At 46.1% G+C, this 17938-nt stretch overlaps 1 protein-coding gene across 4 annotated transcripts in view; it reads left to right on the top strand.

Annotated features, from left to right (window-relative positions):
* Positions 1-17938, top strand: part of ST6GALNAC6 (ST6 N-acetylgalactosaminide alpha-2,6-sialyltransferase 6) — a 200569-nt gene that overhangs the window by 170467 nt on the left and 12164 nt on the right. For 3 of the 4 annotated variants that reach the window (XM_073600464.1, XM_073600463.1, XM_073600462.1), the window contains exons 2-5: positions 3433-3497; positions 12138-12314; positions 14676-15085; positions 17207-17314. In XM_073600464.1, coding sequence (XP_073456565.1) covers positions 3483-3497; positions 12138-12314; positions 14676-15085; positions 17207-17314 — 710 coding nt within the window. In that variant the 5' untranslated portion in view covers positions 3433-3482. The remainder of the gene's footprint in view (positions 1-3432; positions 3498-12137; positions 12315-14675; positions 15086-17206; positions 17315-17938) is intronic. The other variant, XM_073600465.1, reaches the window with a different exon arrangement.

Genomic DNA, 17938 nt, shown 5'->3' with positions numbered 1-17938 from the left:
ACACAGAGCGGACCGGTTTGGAATTCCGGTGGCACCTGAGAAGACGGGGGGCCTAGCACGGTCATCACGTTCCTGGGCGTTGTCTTGGACTCTGGTGCAATGGAACGCAGGTTGTCGGTAGATAAGCTGGCGAATTTAAAAGGGGATATTGCAGGTGTGATTGGTTTAAGCGTGGTCATCACGTTCCTGGGCGTTGTCTTGGACTCGGGTGCAATGGAACGCAGGTTGTCGGTAGATAAGCTGGCGAATTTAAAAGTGGAAATTGCAGGTGTGATTAGTTTACGCAAAGTCAGCTGCGAGTACTGCAATCGTTCGGGGGTAAGCGGAATTTGGCATGTCACATTCGGCCAATGGGGGCGGGTTTTTCTATCATTGGTTTTTGGCAAGTACAGCCGGGATCAGGTCTCCCACGAGCGTTGTGAGCTTGGTTAAAGCGCACAGGGAGAACTTGAGGGTATGGCATGCCTTTTTTGTTTGGGAATCCTTTCACGGACAGGCTCTATGGATTTTAAGGCCCGTTTGCAATTTTGACATGGAAATTATTACAGATACTGTTGGCTCTACGGGTTTTGGGGTTTTTTATTCCAGGGTCAGTGGAGTGCTGGACCATGGCCGCGGTCATGGCTTGAAGCGGGAGTTAAGAAGAATTTAGTGTTGCTGGAATTGTTTCCGGTGGGGCTTGCGGTGAAATTGTGGGGTGCTTCGTTCAGGGATCTGAAGTGGATGGAAGGAAGGGCTGGCGTTCGTTCAAAAGGCTGGTGAAGGGTCAGCTGGCCTGGCAGTTCGTTTACTGGTGTTGTATTTCTGGTGAGGCATAGGGAAGAGGGGGTGTCCACTCCTGCTGTGAATATGAAGTTAGCTGGTTTAGCTTTCCTATTCAAATTGCAAGGTCAACCTGATTTCACACAAGATTTTGGAGTGAGATGGGCGATTAAGAGTTACCGGCGATCGGTGGCCCGCAGGGATGCCAGGAGACCAGTAACCTTTGTCATGATGCGGGGTATGGTAGCATATTTGGGGGAGTGTGTTGATCTGAATACCAGGCCATCTTGTTCAAGGTGGCCCTTTTTGTTAGCGTTCTTTGGGGTGTTTCGGATAGAGGAGTTGGTCAGTCCTTAAAAAGGTTCATGGGGGAATTGGGGGTCACGAGGTTATATGTGGAGATGATGGGTTGGCTTTATTTTTGCGTAGATCGAAGACCGATCAAATGGGTAAAAGGGAGGTCAGTACAGGTGCTCCAGTGCCAGGATCACTGCTGTGCCTCATGTAGATGGATCTACTGTATCGCGCTTTCATATTGTTGATGATTTTTGTAAGAAAATGTTTACGGGCATTGGGGTGGGTAGAGAAGGAGTTTTCCTCTCATTCATTTTGGATAGGGGCTGCTACGGAGGCAGCCAGAAGTGGACTGGATGTGGATTCGGTAAAAGCGTATTGGGTGGTGGGAATCAAGGAGGTCCCAGACAGCAGTTCGGCCTCAACTTGTGGTTGGGTTGTGAAGTATTAGGGTGGGGAGGAGTTTGATGTTAGGCCCTGCGTGGTATGGAATACTATTTGGTCATGGTGTTGGGTTTGCTCTCTTATAATTTCAGAATCGGTGGCAGGAATGGTCTGGATAATGGTTCATTCCTAGGTGTTCTGGGGGGCCAGGAGGGGTGAGGTTGGGTAACAAGGCAGGCATATGGGTTTTTATAGATGGTAGGCTGTATTCGTGGTTGGGAGTCCCTGGGATGTTATGGGGTAGGATTGTTACTGAAGTGTATCGGTATGCAAAAAAGGGACAGGCTGCCCGACGTTTTTGCACGTGGGCGGCAACGGTTTGGGGGTTAGGTCCATGTTGGACATTACGCGGGACATCAAATTCGATGTGCGGCGGTTATTGAGGGATTTTCCTGGTATGGTTATTGTTTTGGTCGGACATGGTGGCTCGTACAACATGGCGGATGGCCAGGTTGGTGGAAAGGGTTAGTAGGGCCAGGAGAAAGATTAATAGGGATGTGAGCAAGTTCATGGTTAGGCATGGGGGATTGGCTATTAGGCACGTGGAATTGGAGTTTGAGAAATGGAGATACCTGAGGGCAGATGGGGTGTATTTGCATGAGGTGGGTATTGACATGTGGGTGTTCGGATTACAAGAGGGTATTTAGAGAGCACTTCGGGTGTGGAGGGGCACCCATAGGTAAGGTGTTTCCTTTGGGTGCTGTGGCGGGTGTTGGTCTTTGCAGGGGAAGGAAGATATTTCAGAAGGAAGAGTTCAGGAACTATCGTTGCTATGGGTCCTGATGGTGGTTTCCAGCTAATGGAGATTAGCTGGAAAGTGTTAATGGGGGCACTGCGGTTAGTGGTTGTCTCTGAGCCAGCATGTCGGCTTGAGGCCTATTAATACACTTGGAGAGGTACCGCAGTGCAGTATTGTTTTTCCACAGATGGTTATGAAGTTCCTGCAAAGACCAACGCTAGGAGATTGATGGGTTGATTAACAGATGTTTCAATGTTTTATGTTAATTTGAATATATATATTTGTTTAAATAAATTAGGCTGCTACGGCCTTGTTAACTCCAACCTTGGTGTGGTCTCAATTAATAAGGTAAGGTTAAGAGGTTGGGGTATATAAGTGGTGGTAGAGTTACCTCTGTTATACAACAGTCAAGAAAAGCCTGGAGCAAAGCAAATGAAATGACATAGGCGGAGGGCTTACATGACTGGGGAAACAGGGTAATAGTATCAGGAGAGGGAGTGTATCAGGTTGGTGCTGGGGGGAGGGGTTGGAGAGGAGATAAAAGGGAGGCCCCTCCCTATGAGTCATAACAGTTTTGGGAAAAGTTCCCGCCCACCCTCCCTTTGGCTTCATTGTTTTTGGCTGTTTTGTATTTCTTGCTTTTCATTTCGGACAGGTTCGTTGAATCCTGCAATGTCGTGGCAGTGGCGGGTGTTGGTCTTTGCAGGGGAAGGAAGATATTTCAGAAGGAAGAGTTCAGGAACTATCGTTGCTATGGGTCCTGATGGTGGTTTCCAGCTAATGGAGATTAGCTGGAAAGTGTTAATGGGGGCACTGCGGTTAGTGGTTGTCTCTGAGCCAGCATGTCGGCTTGAGGCCTATTAATACACTTGGAGAGGTACCGCAGTGCAGTATTGTTTTTCCACAGATGGTTATGAAGTTCCTGCAAAGACCAACGCTAGGAGATTGATGGGTTGATTAACAGATGTTTCAATGTTTTATGTTAATTTGAATATATATATTTGTTTAAATAAATTAGGCTGCTACGGCCTTGTTAACTCCAACCTTGGTGTGGTCTCAATTAATAAGGTAAGGTTAAGAGGTTGGGGTATATAAGTGGTGGTAGAGTTACCTCTGTTATACAACAGTCAAGAATGGAGAGAACATGAATTATGCCTATAATTATTTACACTGAACGTTTTTCTTCCCTGTAGGTGCAAGGATGTAAGAAAATGACAGAGCCGTAATAGGACTCAGCTGGGAGATGACTAACACAAGTGTAATAATCTCTGCGCACTGACCTCTCTACTCTTACGCTGCAATATGCTAATATTCCAACCACAATACACTCTACTATTAGATCACTATAACACTGACCTGAAGAGCCAAGTTATACTCCCATACATAAAGAAGTCTATTTTATCCTATGAATGCATAATGTCACCTTTCATGTACACGCTGTATAAAATGATCTGCAGTGATTATTACTGCAAATACAGCAATAAAGACATCAACTTGGCTTGTTTGTATACTGTAAAACAATATAAAAAATAGGCATATTAAAACATCCTCATTTGTAAACTGCATGGCAGCAAATCTGACTCCAGGAAACTATAAAATGTTGCTGATTTAGTCTAGGAGAGAGGAGAAGCGCTTTACTTACCTGACCCTCCACCTCTCCAGCAGATGGCGTTCTCCCACATTGGAACAATGGCCTGCCCCTAGGCCTCCTCACATACAGTGAAGGGCTAAGAACCCTGCACTGTTCTTGATGACATCCAGTGGAACATAGGGGAGAAGACGCTGCAGGGACTGGTCTTGCAGTGGAGCATTAGCTAAGTAAATCTACTTTCCTGTGCCCCCCTGGACCTAAATGAGCAGTTCATTATTGCAGTGTGGGTGCAACCCAACTGCAAGGAATAATCTTATGGCTTTCCAGAGTTGAGATTTAATAGCTCACCTTGGACCACTTAAATCTGAATTCCAGGTATGGCATTTTTTTACATTTCAACACTGGTCCAGCTTGGGATCCCTCTAGCTGAAAATCACTGTAGTAGACACTGTTACTCCAGTGATCTCCTCTTGCTTCTGGGTCCGGTGCCTTTGCTGCATCAAGAACACAGGAGGTCAGCCACTCGGCACGGGCACCAGTCAGAGATTGCTTTGCATTTTCTCAATAAAATAAAATGTTATAGGGGATGTGATAAACAGCTCAATCTCAGTGTTTGTTGATGATACAAAGCTAAGCAGGGTAATAACTTCATAGCAGGATACAGAAACTTTACAAAAAGACCTTGTGACAGAGTCACTTTGGGTGGGGAGGGGGGGGGGGCGTGGAACCCTGATATATATATATATATATATATATATATATATATATTATATTGTCTCATTTTGTTGTGTACTCTTTGCTGGGTCGTTTGGGGTGTGGCTGTATTCCAATGATCTATTGTGTCTGTCTGCCTTGGATATTATGGGATGTGTAGGATGTGTATGTAGGTTAGCTGTGAGATTGGTGAGGGTGAAATCCTCCAACAGCTCTCACTGCTGATTGGACAGTCTACCCCGCCCGAAATGCAAGGGGGGGGGGGGGGATTGTCCAGAGTTTTACTTGTGTAACTGTGTTTTCAATGAACAGTCCATGTTTAGCAATCAAACGAGTATTGCCTTGTTTTGTGGTTGTTTGTTAGTGGTTGGAATATCTAATATCAATATTCAGACTGGAGGAAGTGGTATATGATGAAAACACTGAAGCGTGTGGGACGTTTCGTTACATTGGTGGCAATCAGTGGGACTCTTCCTGCAGTCTGGATCCAAGGTCTGGATAGCAGAAGAGGAGAGGTACAGATACCAGCCGCCATGGAAGATTAATTCGGAAGGAGGTTGCGAGAGATACAGCACAGAGGACCAGTATCAGAGCAGGTGCTACTGGGATGGTATGATTCTATCCGCTGCAAACCCTGGAAGGAAACACTAGCCTGTGAGCAGCACCACAAGGGAGAAGTTCTTCCCTCCACAACCAGCAAAAGTACTGGTCGCAGTATGGATTGCGGGAGCTGTTTTTGAGAGAAAAACTGCACAAGGAGCAGACAGCTGAGTTAAGCAGGCTGGTCTGGGAAGAGATGCAGCTGGATGATAGCTACAGAGCCCTCCGGTGGCATGTATAAAAAGCACTCCCTTGGATAGCGGATGATAGCCCAATGGAAGGCTTTGGTTATGGCGGCCTGGGACTGTTATACGTGAAGCTGACAGGGGACCCTAACTTTGGGAGTGATTTGGAGTGGCGGTTGGACGAAATCATGGATTTCAGAGAAGAGCTACTGAACATCTCAGAGTGCACTGGGCACTGTAAACATTTAGAATTTCTAGCCTTTCAGGAATGGGCGCTGGAGATTGCCTGCAGACGGCTGCTAGACTCTGCTCAGCGCCAGGGCTGGGCTCCCTTTGCCTGGGACTATCAGGAAGTACCAGTCGACAGCTCTGAAATCCCGGCTGAAGAGTCGGCAAGGTGGCATAGTAACATAGTAACAGTGTGCTTTGCCCACCTGCCCCTGCAGCTATGGACATGGAGGCCTTATGGTGGATGCAGAAAGTGCTGACTGACCTTGACGAATCTGTTTCTGCACAAGACGAGGTTGGATGGAGGAATGTGCCTGTCCAGCAGCATGACAGAGAATCGGCAGTGGAAAATCTGGAGATTGCCATCCCCAAAGGTGAAGTGCTGACAACGGGGCAGAGCTCTGCTAACCTCTGCCCAGCACCAATAGCATCTTCTGGGTTCCACAGACAGGAGATAGTGAACCTCTATCCCCAGACACCAGTTGCAGAGACAGGGGATTCGATAGACTTTTCTGCTGAGGAAGGTCAACCTGGTGAGCCTCCGGCAGAAGATCTGGTATGAGGGCCAAACTTCACTGAGCTCTGCCCAGTGCCAACAGCAGCATCTGTGGAGTTACAAGAGACCCCTTGAACTGAAGCGTGGGCCACCAGACAGAGGGTCCAAGATCTCTGCCCCACACCTGCGGCAGTTCCAGGGGCCCATGGTGAGAAGGTGACGGTCACTCCCAAACAGTTAGCCAGTCAGCTGAAGTGCTAACAGGGCAGAATGCTACTGGCCTCTGCACAAGACTGCAGCTTGAGGTGATATCGGTGGATGGAACTGCGATCTCCACTGACACCAATTCAGCGGAAGAGCTGGCAACAGAGCAGAGTGCTAATGGCCTCTGCCCTCAAGAGGGAGTTCCTGTGGTAGTTAATGGGACTTCGGTCTCCACTGACACAACCCCAGAAAATGGTACGGCACTGAGACAGGAGGATGTCAGCCATGCTTTGCAAGCACTGGGGGATTTTCACCTACTAAAAGTGTATGAGACTTCAGTCGCCACTTGTATACCCCAGGGATGCTGTGCAGTCGCCCCAGATCCCCAACAGCATGATGGAGTGAGCCCAGCCACCCTGTCTTCCAGCGGATGAAAGGGCTCCAGGGGGAAGAGCCAGTCCAGGCCTCTCCCCAGCGGCAGATATGTTTTCTGAGAGAGGCAGAGGTTGGCTGGGTGAGTAATGCTCTGTTTGGGACAATTTATTTGGGGTACTGTGTGGGTACAGGCATTGGGGGACTGGAACTACTGACTAACTGCAGAGTCAACCCGTCTGGGGGCTCCTCCTGTGTTAGTTTGCTGCTGAAAGGGGAGAGATGTGACGGAGTCACTTTGGACGGGGGGGGGGGGGCGGGGGCGTGGAACCCAGAATCCCTTGGGGTGGTTGGGAAATCCTTGTTTCAGCTCCCCATGCACCTCCTATGTCACCCTGTGTCTCTAATAGGGGCACAGGGTGACCGAGAAATCCAGTCTGGTCTGTACTAATCGGACTCACTGTACAGCCACACTGGAATGTTGTGTATGTGTCTCATTTTGTTGTGTACTCTTTGCTGGGTCGTTTGGGTTGTGGCTGTATTCCAATGTTCTCTTGTGTCTGTCTGCCTTGGATATTTTGGGATGCATATGTAAATTAGCTGTGAGATTGGTGAGGGCGAACTCCTCCAACAGCTCTCACTGCTGATTGGACAGTCTACCCTGCCTGAAATGCAAAAGGGGGGGGATTGTCCAGAGTATTACCTGTGTACCTGCGTTTTCAATAAACAGTCCATGGTCAGCAACCAAACGAGTATTGCCTTGTTTTGTGGTTGTTTGATAGCGGTTGGAATATCTAAAATCTATACTCAGACTGGAGGAAGCGGTATATGACGAAAGCACTCAAGCGGAGTGTGAGACATTTCGTTACAGACCTTAATAAAATAATGGGGTGTGCAACTACATGGCAAATGACGTTTAATGTTGAAAAATTTAAAGTAATGCACTTGGGGGCTAAAAATATGAATCCAAGTTACTCACTAGGGGGAGAACCTCTGGGGGAATTCATGATGGAAAGGGATCTAGGGGTCCTAGTAGAAGACAGACTGAGCAATGGCATACAATGTCAAGCTGCAGCAAGCAAAGCCAAAAGAATATTAAAACAGTGCATTAAAAAGGGTATTTACTCAAAAGAGATAAAACTATAATCCTGCTACTTTATAAAACTCTGGTTCGGCCACATCTAGAGTATTCTGTCCAGTTCTGGTCACCAGTCCTCAAGAAGGATGTGCTGGAGCTGAGTCCAGAGAAAGGCAACACAATTAATAAGAGGGCTGGAGGACCTCGGTTATGAGGAACGACTACAAATATTAAACTTATTCTCCCTGGAGAACGCTTTAGAGGAGATATATTAGCAGTATAGAAATACCTCAATGGTGATTCTAGCATTGGGAATAAACTATTCAGTCTCGGGGAGTGTAAGAAGACACAGGGCCACTCAATGAAATTGAAAGAGAATCGGTTTAACCTTAAGCTGCACAGGGGGTTTTTCACTGTCAGGGCAGTAAAGATTAGGGGTGTGCATCTTCACTGGTCTCACGTTTTGATTCGATTACGATTATGGTGTCCACGTTTCGATTCGATTCAGCGATGCATCACGATTACTGCTCAAGTGCGCATGGTTAAACTTTTTATCCAAAAATTCAAGCAGTTAGAAAAACTCAATTTTTCACCAGAGGCATGGGATGGATGGGATCAGAGGCAGAGGGATGGATGGGATCAGAGGCAGAGAGATGGCTGGGATCAGAGGCAGAGAGATGGCTGGGATCAGAGGCAGAGAGATGGCTGGGATCAGAGGCAGAGAGATGGCTGGGATCAGAGGCAGAGAGATGGCTGGGATCAGAGGCAGAGAGATGGCTGGGATCAGAGGCAGAGAGATGGCTGGGATCAGAGGCAGAGAGATGGCTGGGATCAGAGGCAGAGAGATGGCTGGGATCAGAGGCAGAGAGATGGCTGGGATCAGAGGCAGAGGGGTGGTGGGATCAGGCAGAGGGGTGGTGGGATCAGGCAGAGGGGTGGATGGGATCAGTGGCAGAGGGATAGATGGAATCAGGCTGAGGGGTGGTGGGATCAGGCAGGGGGATGCATGGGATCAGAGGCAGAGGAATGGCTGAGATCAGGCAGAGGGGTGGTTTGCTCAGGCAGAGGGGTGGTGAGATCAGTGGCAGAGTGATGGATGGGATCAGAGGCAGCGGGATGGATAGGATCAGAGGCAGCGGGATGTCGGGGATCAGAGCCAGAGGGATGGCTGGGATCAGAGCCAGAGGGATGGCTGTGATCAGAGCCAGAGGGATGGCTGTGATCAGAGCCAGAGGGATGGCTTGGATCAGGCAGAGGAGTGATGTGATCAGGCAGAGGGGTGGTTGGATCAGGCAGAGGGGTGGATGGGATCAGGAAGAGGGATGGTGGGATCAGTAGCAGAGGGGTGGATAGGATCAGTGGCAGAGGGATAGATGGGATTAGCCTGAGGGGCGGTGGGATCAGGCAGAGAGATAGATGGGATCAGGCAGAGGGGTGGTGGGATCAGGCAGAGGAATGGATGGGGTCAGTGGAAGGGGGATAGGTGGAATCAGGCTGAGGGGTGGTGGGATCAGGCAGGGGGATGCATGGGATCAGAGCCAGAGGGATGGCTGGGATCAGGCAGAGGAGTGATGTGATCAGGCAGAGGGGTGGTTGGATCAGGCAGAGGGATGGATGGGATCAGGCAGAGGGATGGTGGGATCAGTAGCAGAGGGATGGTGGGATCAGTAGCAGAGGGGTGGATAGGATCAGTGGCAGAGGGATAGATGGGATTAGCCTGAGGGGTGGTGGGATCAGGCAGAGGGGTGGATGGGATCAGTGGCAGAGGGATAGATGGAATCAGGCTGAGGGGTGGTGGGATCAGGCAGGGGGATGCATGGGATCAGAGGCAGAGGAATGGCTGAGATCAGGCAGAGGGGTGGTTTGCTCAGGCAGGGGGGTGGTGAGATCAGTGGCAGAGGGATGGATGGGATCAGAGGCAGCGGGAGGATCAGTGGCAGAGGGATAGATGGGATTAGCCTGAGGGGTGGTGGGATCAGGCAGAGAGATAGATAGGATCAGGCAGAGGGGTGGTGGGATCAGGCAGAGGAATGGATGGGGTCAGTGGCAGAGGGATAGATGGGGTCACGCAGAGGGGTGATGGTAGTGAAGGGATAGGATCAGTGACACTGGCACTCACCTGCTCTCAGTGTCAGTTGATTCTCCCTCCTCCATGCTGCTCAGTTTGTTTTCTCTTTCTGGTGCCTCCAGTGAAGCCTCTCCTTACATCAGATCTCCTTGAGCTCCTCCCCCTACACGGTACTGGCTGTCAGGTCATCAGCTGACTTTCTGCTTCAGTGAAGGGGAGGGGGCTTTATCCACCATGCAGGCTCTGCCTTTGCATTTCTTCCAGAGGCAGCGAACTGCACAGAGTGACAGATGACATCATCGAAAATCGATTCGGCCGGCTTGCAGCATGGGTGCAGCATCGTGAACGACTGAATCTTGATGCACCGATGCTGCGATTATATTTAACACCCCTGGTGTTAAAAACTCTTAGATGGGCATCTTAGCGAGTACATTATACAGGGATATGGGGTATGATTTTTTACATACACACCCCCACACAGGTTGAATTGGATGGACTGGTGTCTTTATTCAACCTTACCAACTATGTAACATTCTCTGATTGGACAAGGTGGAGGTGGTGTCACTCTCCACATCATCCAATCTGAGAACACTTTGCATTCATTGAGAAAATTCAAAGCATTCTTTGAATGGCACCAATATCAAGCGGTATTTGTGGTCAGTGGGAAAAATACCCCGTTATAGCTAAAAATAACTTTTCCGAGAGGCAGAAAGTGCTTATTGCTTAGGGTTACCCCCTAGCAACCTCTAGAGGAAGCCTGGTTGAGAAACACTGCTCTATATTATTCTCTTTCCCCACGCGACCTCTTTTTCGCAGAATCTACATAAAAGGTTATGTAGGGTGCTGGAGGGCTGGAAGAGCTGGACCAGCACAGCTAGTAATTAGACACCTTCATAAGAGAAGAGGTCTTATGACATGCAACGAGGGAGGGGCTGTGCTAGGGAATTCACTCATCCTGAAGTAATCAGATTTACTAGCATGTTGACAGGCACAGTGTAAAGTAATAATAGAAAATTTATGGAAATGAAAAATGCTGATTTTTCTGTGCATTTAACTAAAACATTTTTAAGTTGGTCTCTTTAAAGAGGACATGATCTATAGAAGACGTGTGCGTAGAAAAATGCAAGCAGAGGGCAAATGGTTGGTCACCAGTATTGCCTATGGTGCCCATTTCTGGTCTATTCTCTATTACTGACTTACCATGCCTTGTTTGTACACTGTCTCAGTGTGGGGGTGGCCATCTTGCAGGAAGCAGGTCTTTGCTTCCTCATGTCAGAGCTTTTCCCCTGATATGATCAAACTACTGGTGGGGGAATATTCAGAAAGCATCAGAAAGGAGGAGGAAGACCACACCCACAGGATGAATGAAGCAGGGGAATCCTTGCACTGCAGATTCTCAGATACAGCTTTCTCTCCAGCAAGGAAAGCCCAGTAGTGACATCATTAAATCTTGTGAGACTAGCAGTCAGGGGCAGAAGTGAATCTCACGCTGAATATATAGGGCTTGAAGCTGTAGACACAGAGGTGCCTAGGCACTATACATTTTTAGGAACAAATTTCAAACAAAAGATTTTTCAGGTTACTGCTTAGGCACAAATACCATTTTTAGATATTCCATATAACATAGCAAATCTTCACTTTTTTAACAATTTAATAACATATGATGAGATAAGATTTGGGCCACAAAGGGAGTGCAATGTTTTCAAAAAGCTCACTCACCAACATAATTACATTATGAGAAGGAGCAGTAAAGCACCACCATTTTGGAGCACTGCAAAGCAGAGGATGCATATTTATTAGAAAATAGGGATACACTTCACATACATTTAAAAATTAAGATGAATACACAAAAAAAAGTTTTTTAAAACATTAACACACATTGATAACATTATGGCCATCAAGCTGATTTGCTTTACATATTTATCTAAAAAAAAAAAAAAATTATAGGATTACACATTTCTTTTGTTTAAAGTGGGACTAAACCTACAAATTGAACAGTTTCCCAAACCAATTAAAGCCTGCCAAGAATGATAACTGTCATAGTTGCTTGCACTCTTAACTGAACTGTCAAGCCATCAAATGGCTGGTGTCATAACTGATCGCACGTGCAGTACCATGGCAACGTCAGATCAAAAAGAGGCTAAGATGTCAGCTTCCTTGGCTGTAAAGGATTGGAGGGTTTAGTTCCACTTTAAGTGATTTACAATTGATTCCATTACTGTCCCCTTTCAATTGATGAAGAATTTAAGACATGCACCTAATTCGTTATTTTATAGCATTACAGCCATCTTGTTCTAGAGCCGACACTTAACTGTTTCTTTTCTCATTTTTTCTCCTCCGTACGTCTAATGAAATGTCTCAGGCTCGTACCGCTGTCCTCATATTCATATTTGCTTTAGTCACCTTCCTCATTATTCTGAGCTCCAACAACAGCGAGGAACCTTTCAACTACAAGGATCTCAAAATCACGCACCACAACCCACCAAATATTAGAAAATGGGGGATTCAAGATGGCTACATCTCAGTGTCTGGAAACAAGGTGAGATGTCTTCTTATACAGTAGGTACAGTATACGGTCTTATTGCTGCATCTTGTTTTTAGTGGCTAAATAACTTAATATTTAAGCTATTATTCAGTTAGAGACAAAACAAGAAATAAACCTGCAATGGTAATTTAAAGCCACTATGGATGTAAAACCAAACACCCCTTTCTTTATATAGCACACGCCCACTGCACTGAACTTTAGCTTTTCACTTTGCTTTACTAATCTAGCGTTAAAACCTGGGGAGGACTGGGAACCCTTGTCCTGGTGGGTAGACACAACCAATCAGCCCTTTCATGGTAGATACAGATTTCTGTGGGCCAACAAAAAGGTATCATGCAAAGAGTGCCAAAGTGTGCCATGCTGAAAGGTTGGTGCTCCTGAAAGACATACTTTATTGTGACAAGGGCCAGAACAAGGGGGAAGGGGGGAGGGCAGAAAGGGCATATGGCCTTAGCACAGTAATGATATGGGGGGGGCACGCACTGGGAGCTTCAACTGGTCCATTCTTCGGCACCTCACTGTTGTCAGTGACTGCAGCATGGCTGCTAGGAGGAGGATTCTGCTCTTTCCTCCCTCTAATAGCCTACTGTGAGCAGAAGAGATTGGGTAGCTGCTGAGAACACACCTCCATCTCAGTGTGGCGCCACTGGAAGTAAGGGCAGGCTGCTCTTCTTCCTGCTCCCCCTTGACATACTGCATGAACTGTGATGGGAAGGAATAGTTGCCTTTATTCCTGGTGAGTGTCATGCTGAGAAGAAGGTTTGAACTGAGTGAGAACACAGAGGGTGGGGGGACAGCTCAATCCTAAACCTCCTCTCTCCTCAGAACCCCAAGAGCCCCTTAACCTCCTCCTTTCCTTATAGCCCTTTAGCCCCATTCCTCCTTCAGAGCCCCTCCAGGTTCCTTTAGTTTTATGCACTCCAAAGAGCCCACCTCCCAGTTGTCCCCCCCCCCTCATCCTATTGACATAACAAAGCAGTCCTCCTCAGATTGACACCACCTGGGCCGTTTTTTCCTCTCAGCAACACCACCGACAAAGGGACATTTTTTCCATCCAGTGACACCACTGACACAAGAGCATTTCTTTCCTTCCAATGAAACTACTGATGCAGGGACATTTTTCCTTCGCCACTGTAAGCCCCATATTTGTGCACCGATCCTAAGCTTTTCAGTTCTCTACACATGCCACAAGCACTACATCCATTTGGACAGTGTTCCATCTTTGCCCTTGGCACTGGATAACCTTGTCCAAGCACTGATTTTTTTATTTATTTTTTATTACAGGCACTTATATAGCGCCGTCAATTTACGCAAAGATTTACCTATATATTGTACATTCACATCAGTCCCTCCCCTCAGGGAGCTTACAATTGAAGGTCCCTAACTTACATCCATGCATTCACATACTAGGGCCAATTGAGGCAGGATCCAATTAACCTACCAGCATGTCTTTTGAGTGTGGGGGGAAACCAAAGTACCCGGAGAAAACCCATGCAGGCACAGGAGGAACATGCAAACTCCAGGCAGGTGACACATCTCTCAGCACCATCTCCCCTTGGGGTTATCTCACTTCAGTCGTGAATAGGTTAAACTGAATGAACCTGTGTTTTTTTTTCAACCTTATAAATTCTGTAACTATAAATAACAACTTTAAAGCTGTCCATACACCGTTACAATGTCAAATTTAGAGGAATCAATGGCCCTGCTCCCTGTAGTTGATTACTACACTGACTTTTGTCAAAAAAGCTGAACTGAAAATTGTAAGCTGGTCAACTGCAGGTACTGTTTAGGTATCTTTACAGCCAGCAGTTGTAGGGGGGGAATCGTCCATCCATGTTGTTTGTGTGCATGGATGAATGAAATAAATAAATCTATGGCCAGTGTCATTCAGTGCAGGAAGACTTCCCTCTGCCCTCTGTGATTGCAGGTAGGGGAGCAGGTAAAGCCCAGCAACTGTCACTGACTCTGGGTCCCCCTCTGTTCGATATCTAAATGGCAAAGTATATCCACTCAGGCCACCAGTCCAACATATCCTATTACTGACCTGGGGGGGTGGGGGAAGGCTTGAAGAGGAAAATGTCCTCCTGTTCCATATCCCAGTCCACTCCTGGCTGCAGCCTTGATAAAAACTCAGTACATCGACTCTTTCCTTCCAAGATGCAGGCCCAAGAACTATCAAATGGTGGGGCTGGCTAGTCATATTCAAATACTAACTTTTCAGAAAGCTGATTTTTTTACATGTCTTTTGGAGAGGTGCATACTGTATAGCTCTATATGTTTGCCTGGGGTAATTATTTGTTAAAATCTTAATGATCTATAGTCTAATCTAAATGTGGATCTCTGAACCCTCTTTAGACTCTACACTCCAAATGCAACAGTTGTGTCCTCGTCACCAGCTCTAGCCATCTGCTGAACACCGGCTTGGGCCCTAAGATCGATCAGGCAGAATGCATCATCCGCATGAACGATGCTCCCACCACTGGCTATGAAAAGGACGTGGGTAACAAAACAACTTTCCGGGTAGTTGCCCATTCTAGTGTGTACCGGGTTCTGCGAAGGCCACAGGAATTCTTGAGCCGAGCTCCAAGACAGACGCTTATATTCTGGGGGCCCCCGATCAAGATGGTGCAAAATAGCAAAGCTAACCTGTATCACATCATCGAGCGAGCCAGCTCTGCTTTCCCCAACGTGTCAGCCTTCGTTTTGTCTCCTCGGAATATGATGAGGTTTGACGAGCTGTTTCGGGCAGAGACTGGACGAGACAGGTTAGAATAAAGCTATTCATAATTATTATCAAAGTTTTATATGGGTCATTCTGGAAACAGATAGATGATGTCCAGCCATATGCAGGCTGCTTGACACTTTGAGTGACCTTCCTTGCTAAATAACAAGCCTATACGGGGGCACTTTAGTTTTAAAGATGAATTCCAGGCACATATATTTTTACATGCCAGTGATCTGCACTTGCTTCCGGGTCCCGTGCTGAATGACTATCCTGCTGCATTCTGAACACAGGAGGTCAGCTGCTTGGCTCGGGCACTATTCAGAGATTGCTTTGCTATTTCTCAAATAATGTCAAACAATCTGATTGGACGAGGTAGGGCGATAACATCTGCACCTCATCCCAATCAGAAGATGCTTTGCTGCTCCTCAATACAGTACAGCACAACGCTTTCCTCAATTTAGTATAGCAAGTAAGAGTTGACACCCTAAGGAAGGATCACCAGGGCAAAATAAAGATAAAGTCTGAAAAAAAAAAACAGAGCCACCAAATCCAAGGATTGGTAAACTAAAATATTTTTTTGTTCATGGATTTAGACATACATTTTTTAGTTCATTTTTAATTTTTAGTTCTGCTTTAACCAAACTTCTAACATGACTAAAGGACTATACTTATCTGGTGATTGAAGTATTGAAAGCTTCTGTTCTGACCCAGGTGATTCTGCGTATTCAAATCCAAAAAAAACAAAAATGTAATATATTGAAGCTTAATAGATCTTAGATGTGGTGTGTGGCTGCTATTGTTTCCTTTTTTCAGGTTTATTATATCATTATTTTCACCTGGTGATGCTTTCTGTCTTAAAGTGACAACGCTCACTCACTGTATGCATGCACTGTATCTATGGAAGGGCCATGGTTGTCACCCCAGGCTGCTCTACTAATTTGGGGTACAAACACTTCACCCTCTCCTCACCACTGCATAGATGGGAGTTGTTTTGTAGGTCATAGAAGGTGGCTATAAACGTTAATAACATGGTTTGAGATTTAAATTCAGTGCACTGTAGGTTAAGAAGTTAAGAGGACACAAGATTTCTGTCAAAATCAACAGGCAGTTTCCTGCACTTGTATTAAAATGCACATATCCTGTAAAAAAGAAGACTAATGCAGCCACCTTATGTAAGCTGCAATATGTTGCATTTTGGTTCTTGGGTTTAGATAAGAGCATAGGAGCACTCATAGTACACCTTTTATAACCAGCTCTACGCTTCCTTCTTCAGCAATTTCAGCATTTATAATACTTAATTTATCCAAAACATGGCTGTCTTGAGATCTTCACTGCGCAGAGCTGCGCAACCTCTGGCTAAAATCTTCCAGACTGCACTGCGGTTTCTAGTCTCTTAGAGGTATATGGAGGCCACGGTGTGCAAGCAGAAGTACAAACAACAAGATTTCTGATGTCAAATATTATTTCACATGCTGCTCCAGTCAAGATCAGGCTTCACACTCCACAACCACATCTCAGGTGCTGGCTCTTCTCGCCTCGTCTCTGCCAAAGAAATCAGATGTATCAGCAATTGGAATGCCGCACACTGAGATGCAAAATAATCTTCCTTTCATAAAATAGCCAGCAGGAACAAGTCCTATTCTGACACGTTTTGCGCTAGGCAAAGTGTTTTCTCAATTCATTTTCTTTGTGAAAGCACTGTGCCTAGCTCAAAATGTGTCAGAATAGAATTTGTTCCTGCTGGCCATTTTAATAAAGGAAGATTATTTTGCATCTTGGTGTGTGCCATTCCTGTTGCTGATACAATAAAAAGATTTTTTGAAGCATTGAGCCAAAGGCTATGCAGCTCTGGGTAGTAAAGATCTAGTTCTAGATAACGATTTTATATGCTGAGCGTCCTAGGTGATAGGAGGAAGGAATAAGTGCACTAAAGGTACACTGATCCTTTAAATCCTCTTTTATCCCTGTGTATGAGCTCTCTGGTATAAAAAAAAAAACAAAACAAAAAAAAAACACAAATGGGAGCATTGTCATATAATGGAATATCATAAAAAAACAAAAACAAAAAAAGAAACGTTGATTAAAAAAAAAAAAAAAGAATTGTTGTATATTATAATAAAACTTTATAAGTGTTTGGTAAATGTATTTTTGTCTCTGGTAGGGAGAAGTCTCACTCCTGGCTGAGCACAGGCTGGTTTACAATGGTGATTGCCGTGGAGCTGTGTAATAATGTTCATGTATATGGAATGGTGCCACCTAACTACTGCAGGTAATGGATCTCTTACTCACTTTCTAACATTGCTGGGGATTTCCCATTAGGTAGCAATAAGGGGGACTTTATCATCACTTTGGTTTAGGTTGCGGAGAAGCTATTTCTGTGTAGAATATTATAGTCTGAGCAGGTGCTGAGGACTGTAAAGGCCAATTAGAGGTCGCTGGGATAAAGAATAACTAAGAACAAATGCCGCACATGATCTGGCATGGCAGTACAATTGTGTTCAAGGCAGGTTTTCCTTCCCCTGCTCAGACCATAATGTATGGGATTCATCAATGTGAGATGACAGCAGTGGCAGCTGGTGCTCAAAATTTTTGGGGGGTTGCAAACTGAAAAATTCTGAAAAATACTGGAAAAAAAAAAAACATCAATTGCAGCCTCACTGTACTATCAATTGCAGCCACTGTGCCCCATAAAATGCAGCCATTATGCACATCATATGTAGCCTCTATGACCCCCCCGCTCTCCGTCTGACCAGCACACAGGGGCCGAACGCCTGAATAGGGGGTGGCTACAGTGGCCGTGGATAGATTCATGCTATGCATTCTACACAGAGGGGGGTGGCGTGACAGAGTGGGCGGTGCCCATGCGCCCTAAATGGACGCACCACCACTGGAT

This window comes from Aquarana catesbeiana, linkage group LG09 (assembly GCF_042186555.1).
Source record: "Aquarana catesbeiana isolate 2022-GZ linkage group LG09, ASM4218655v1, whole genome shotgun sequence".
NCBI lineage: Eukaryota > Metazoa > Chordata > Amphibia > Anura > Ranidae > Aquarana > Aquarana catesbeiana.
This window is presented reverse-complemented; position numbering and strand designations above follow the sequence as displayed.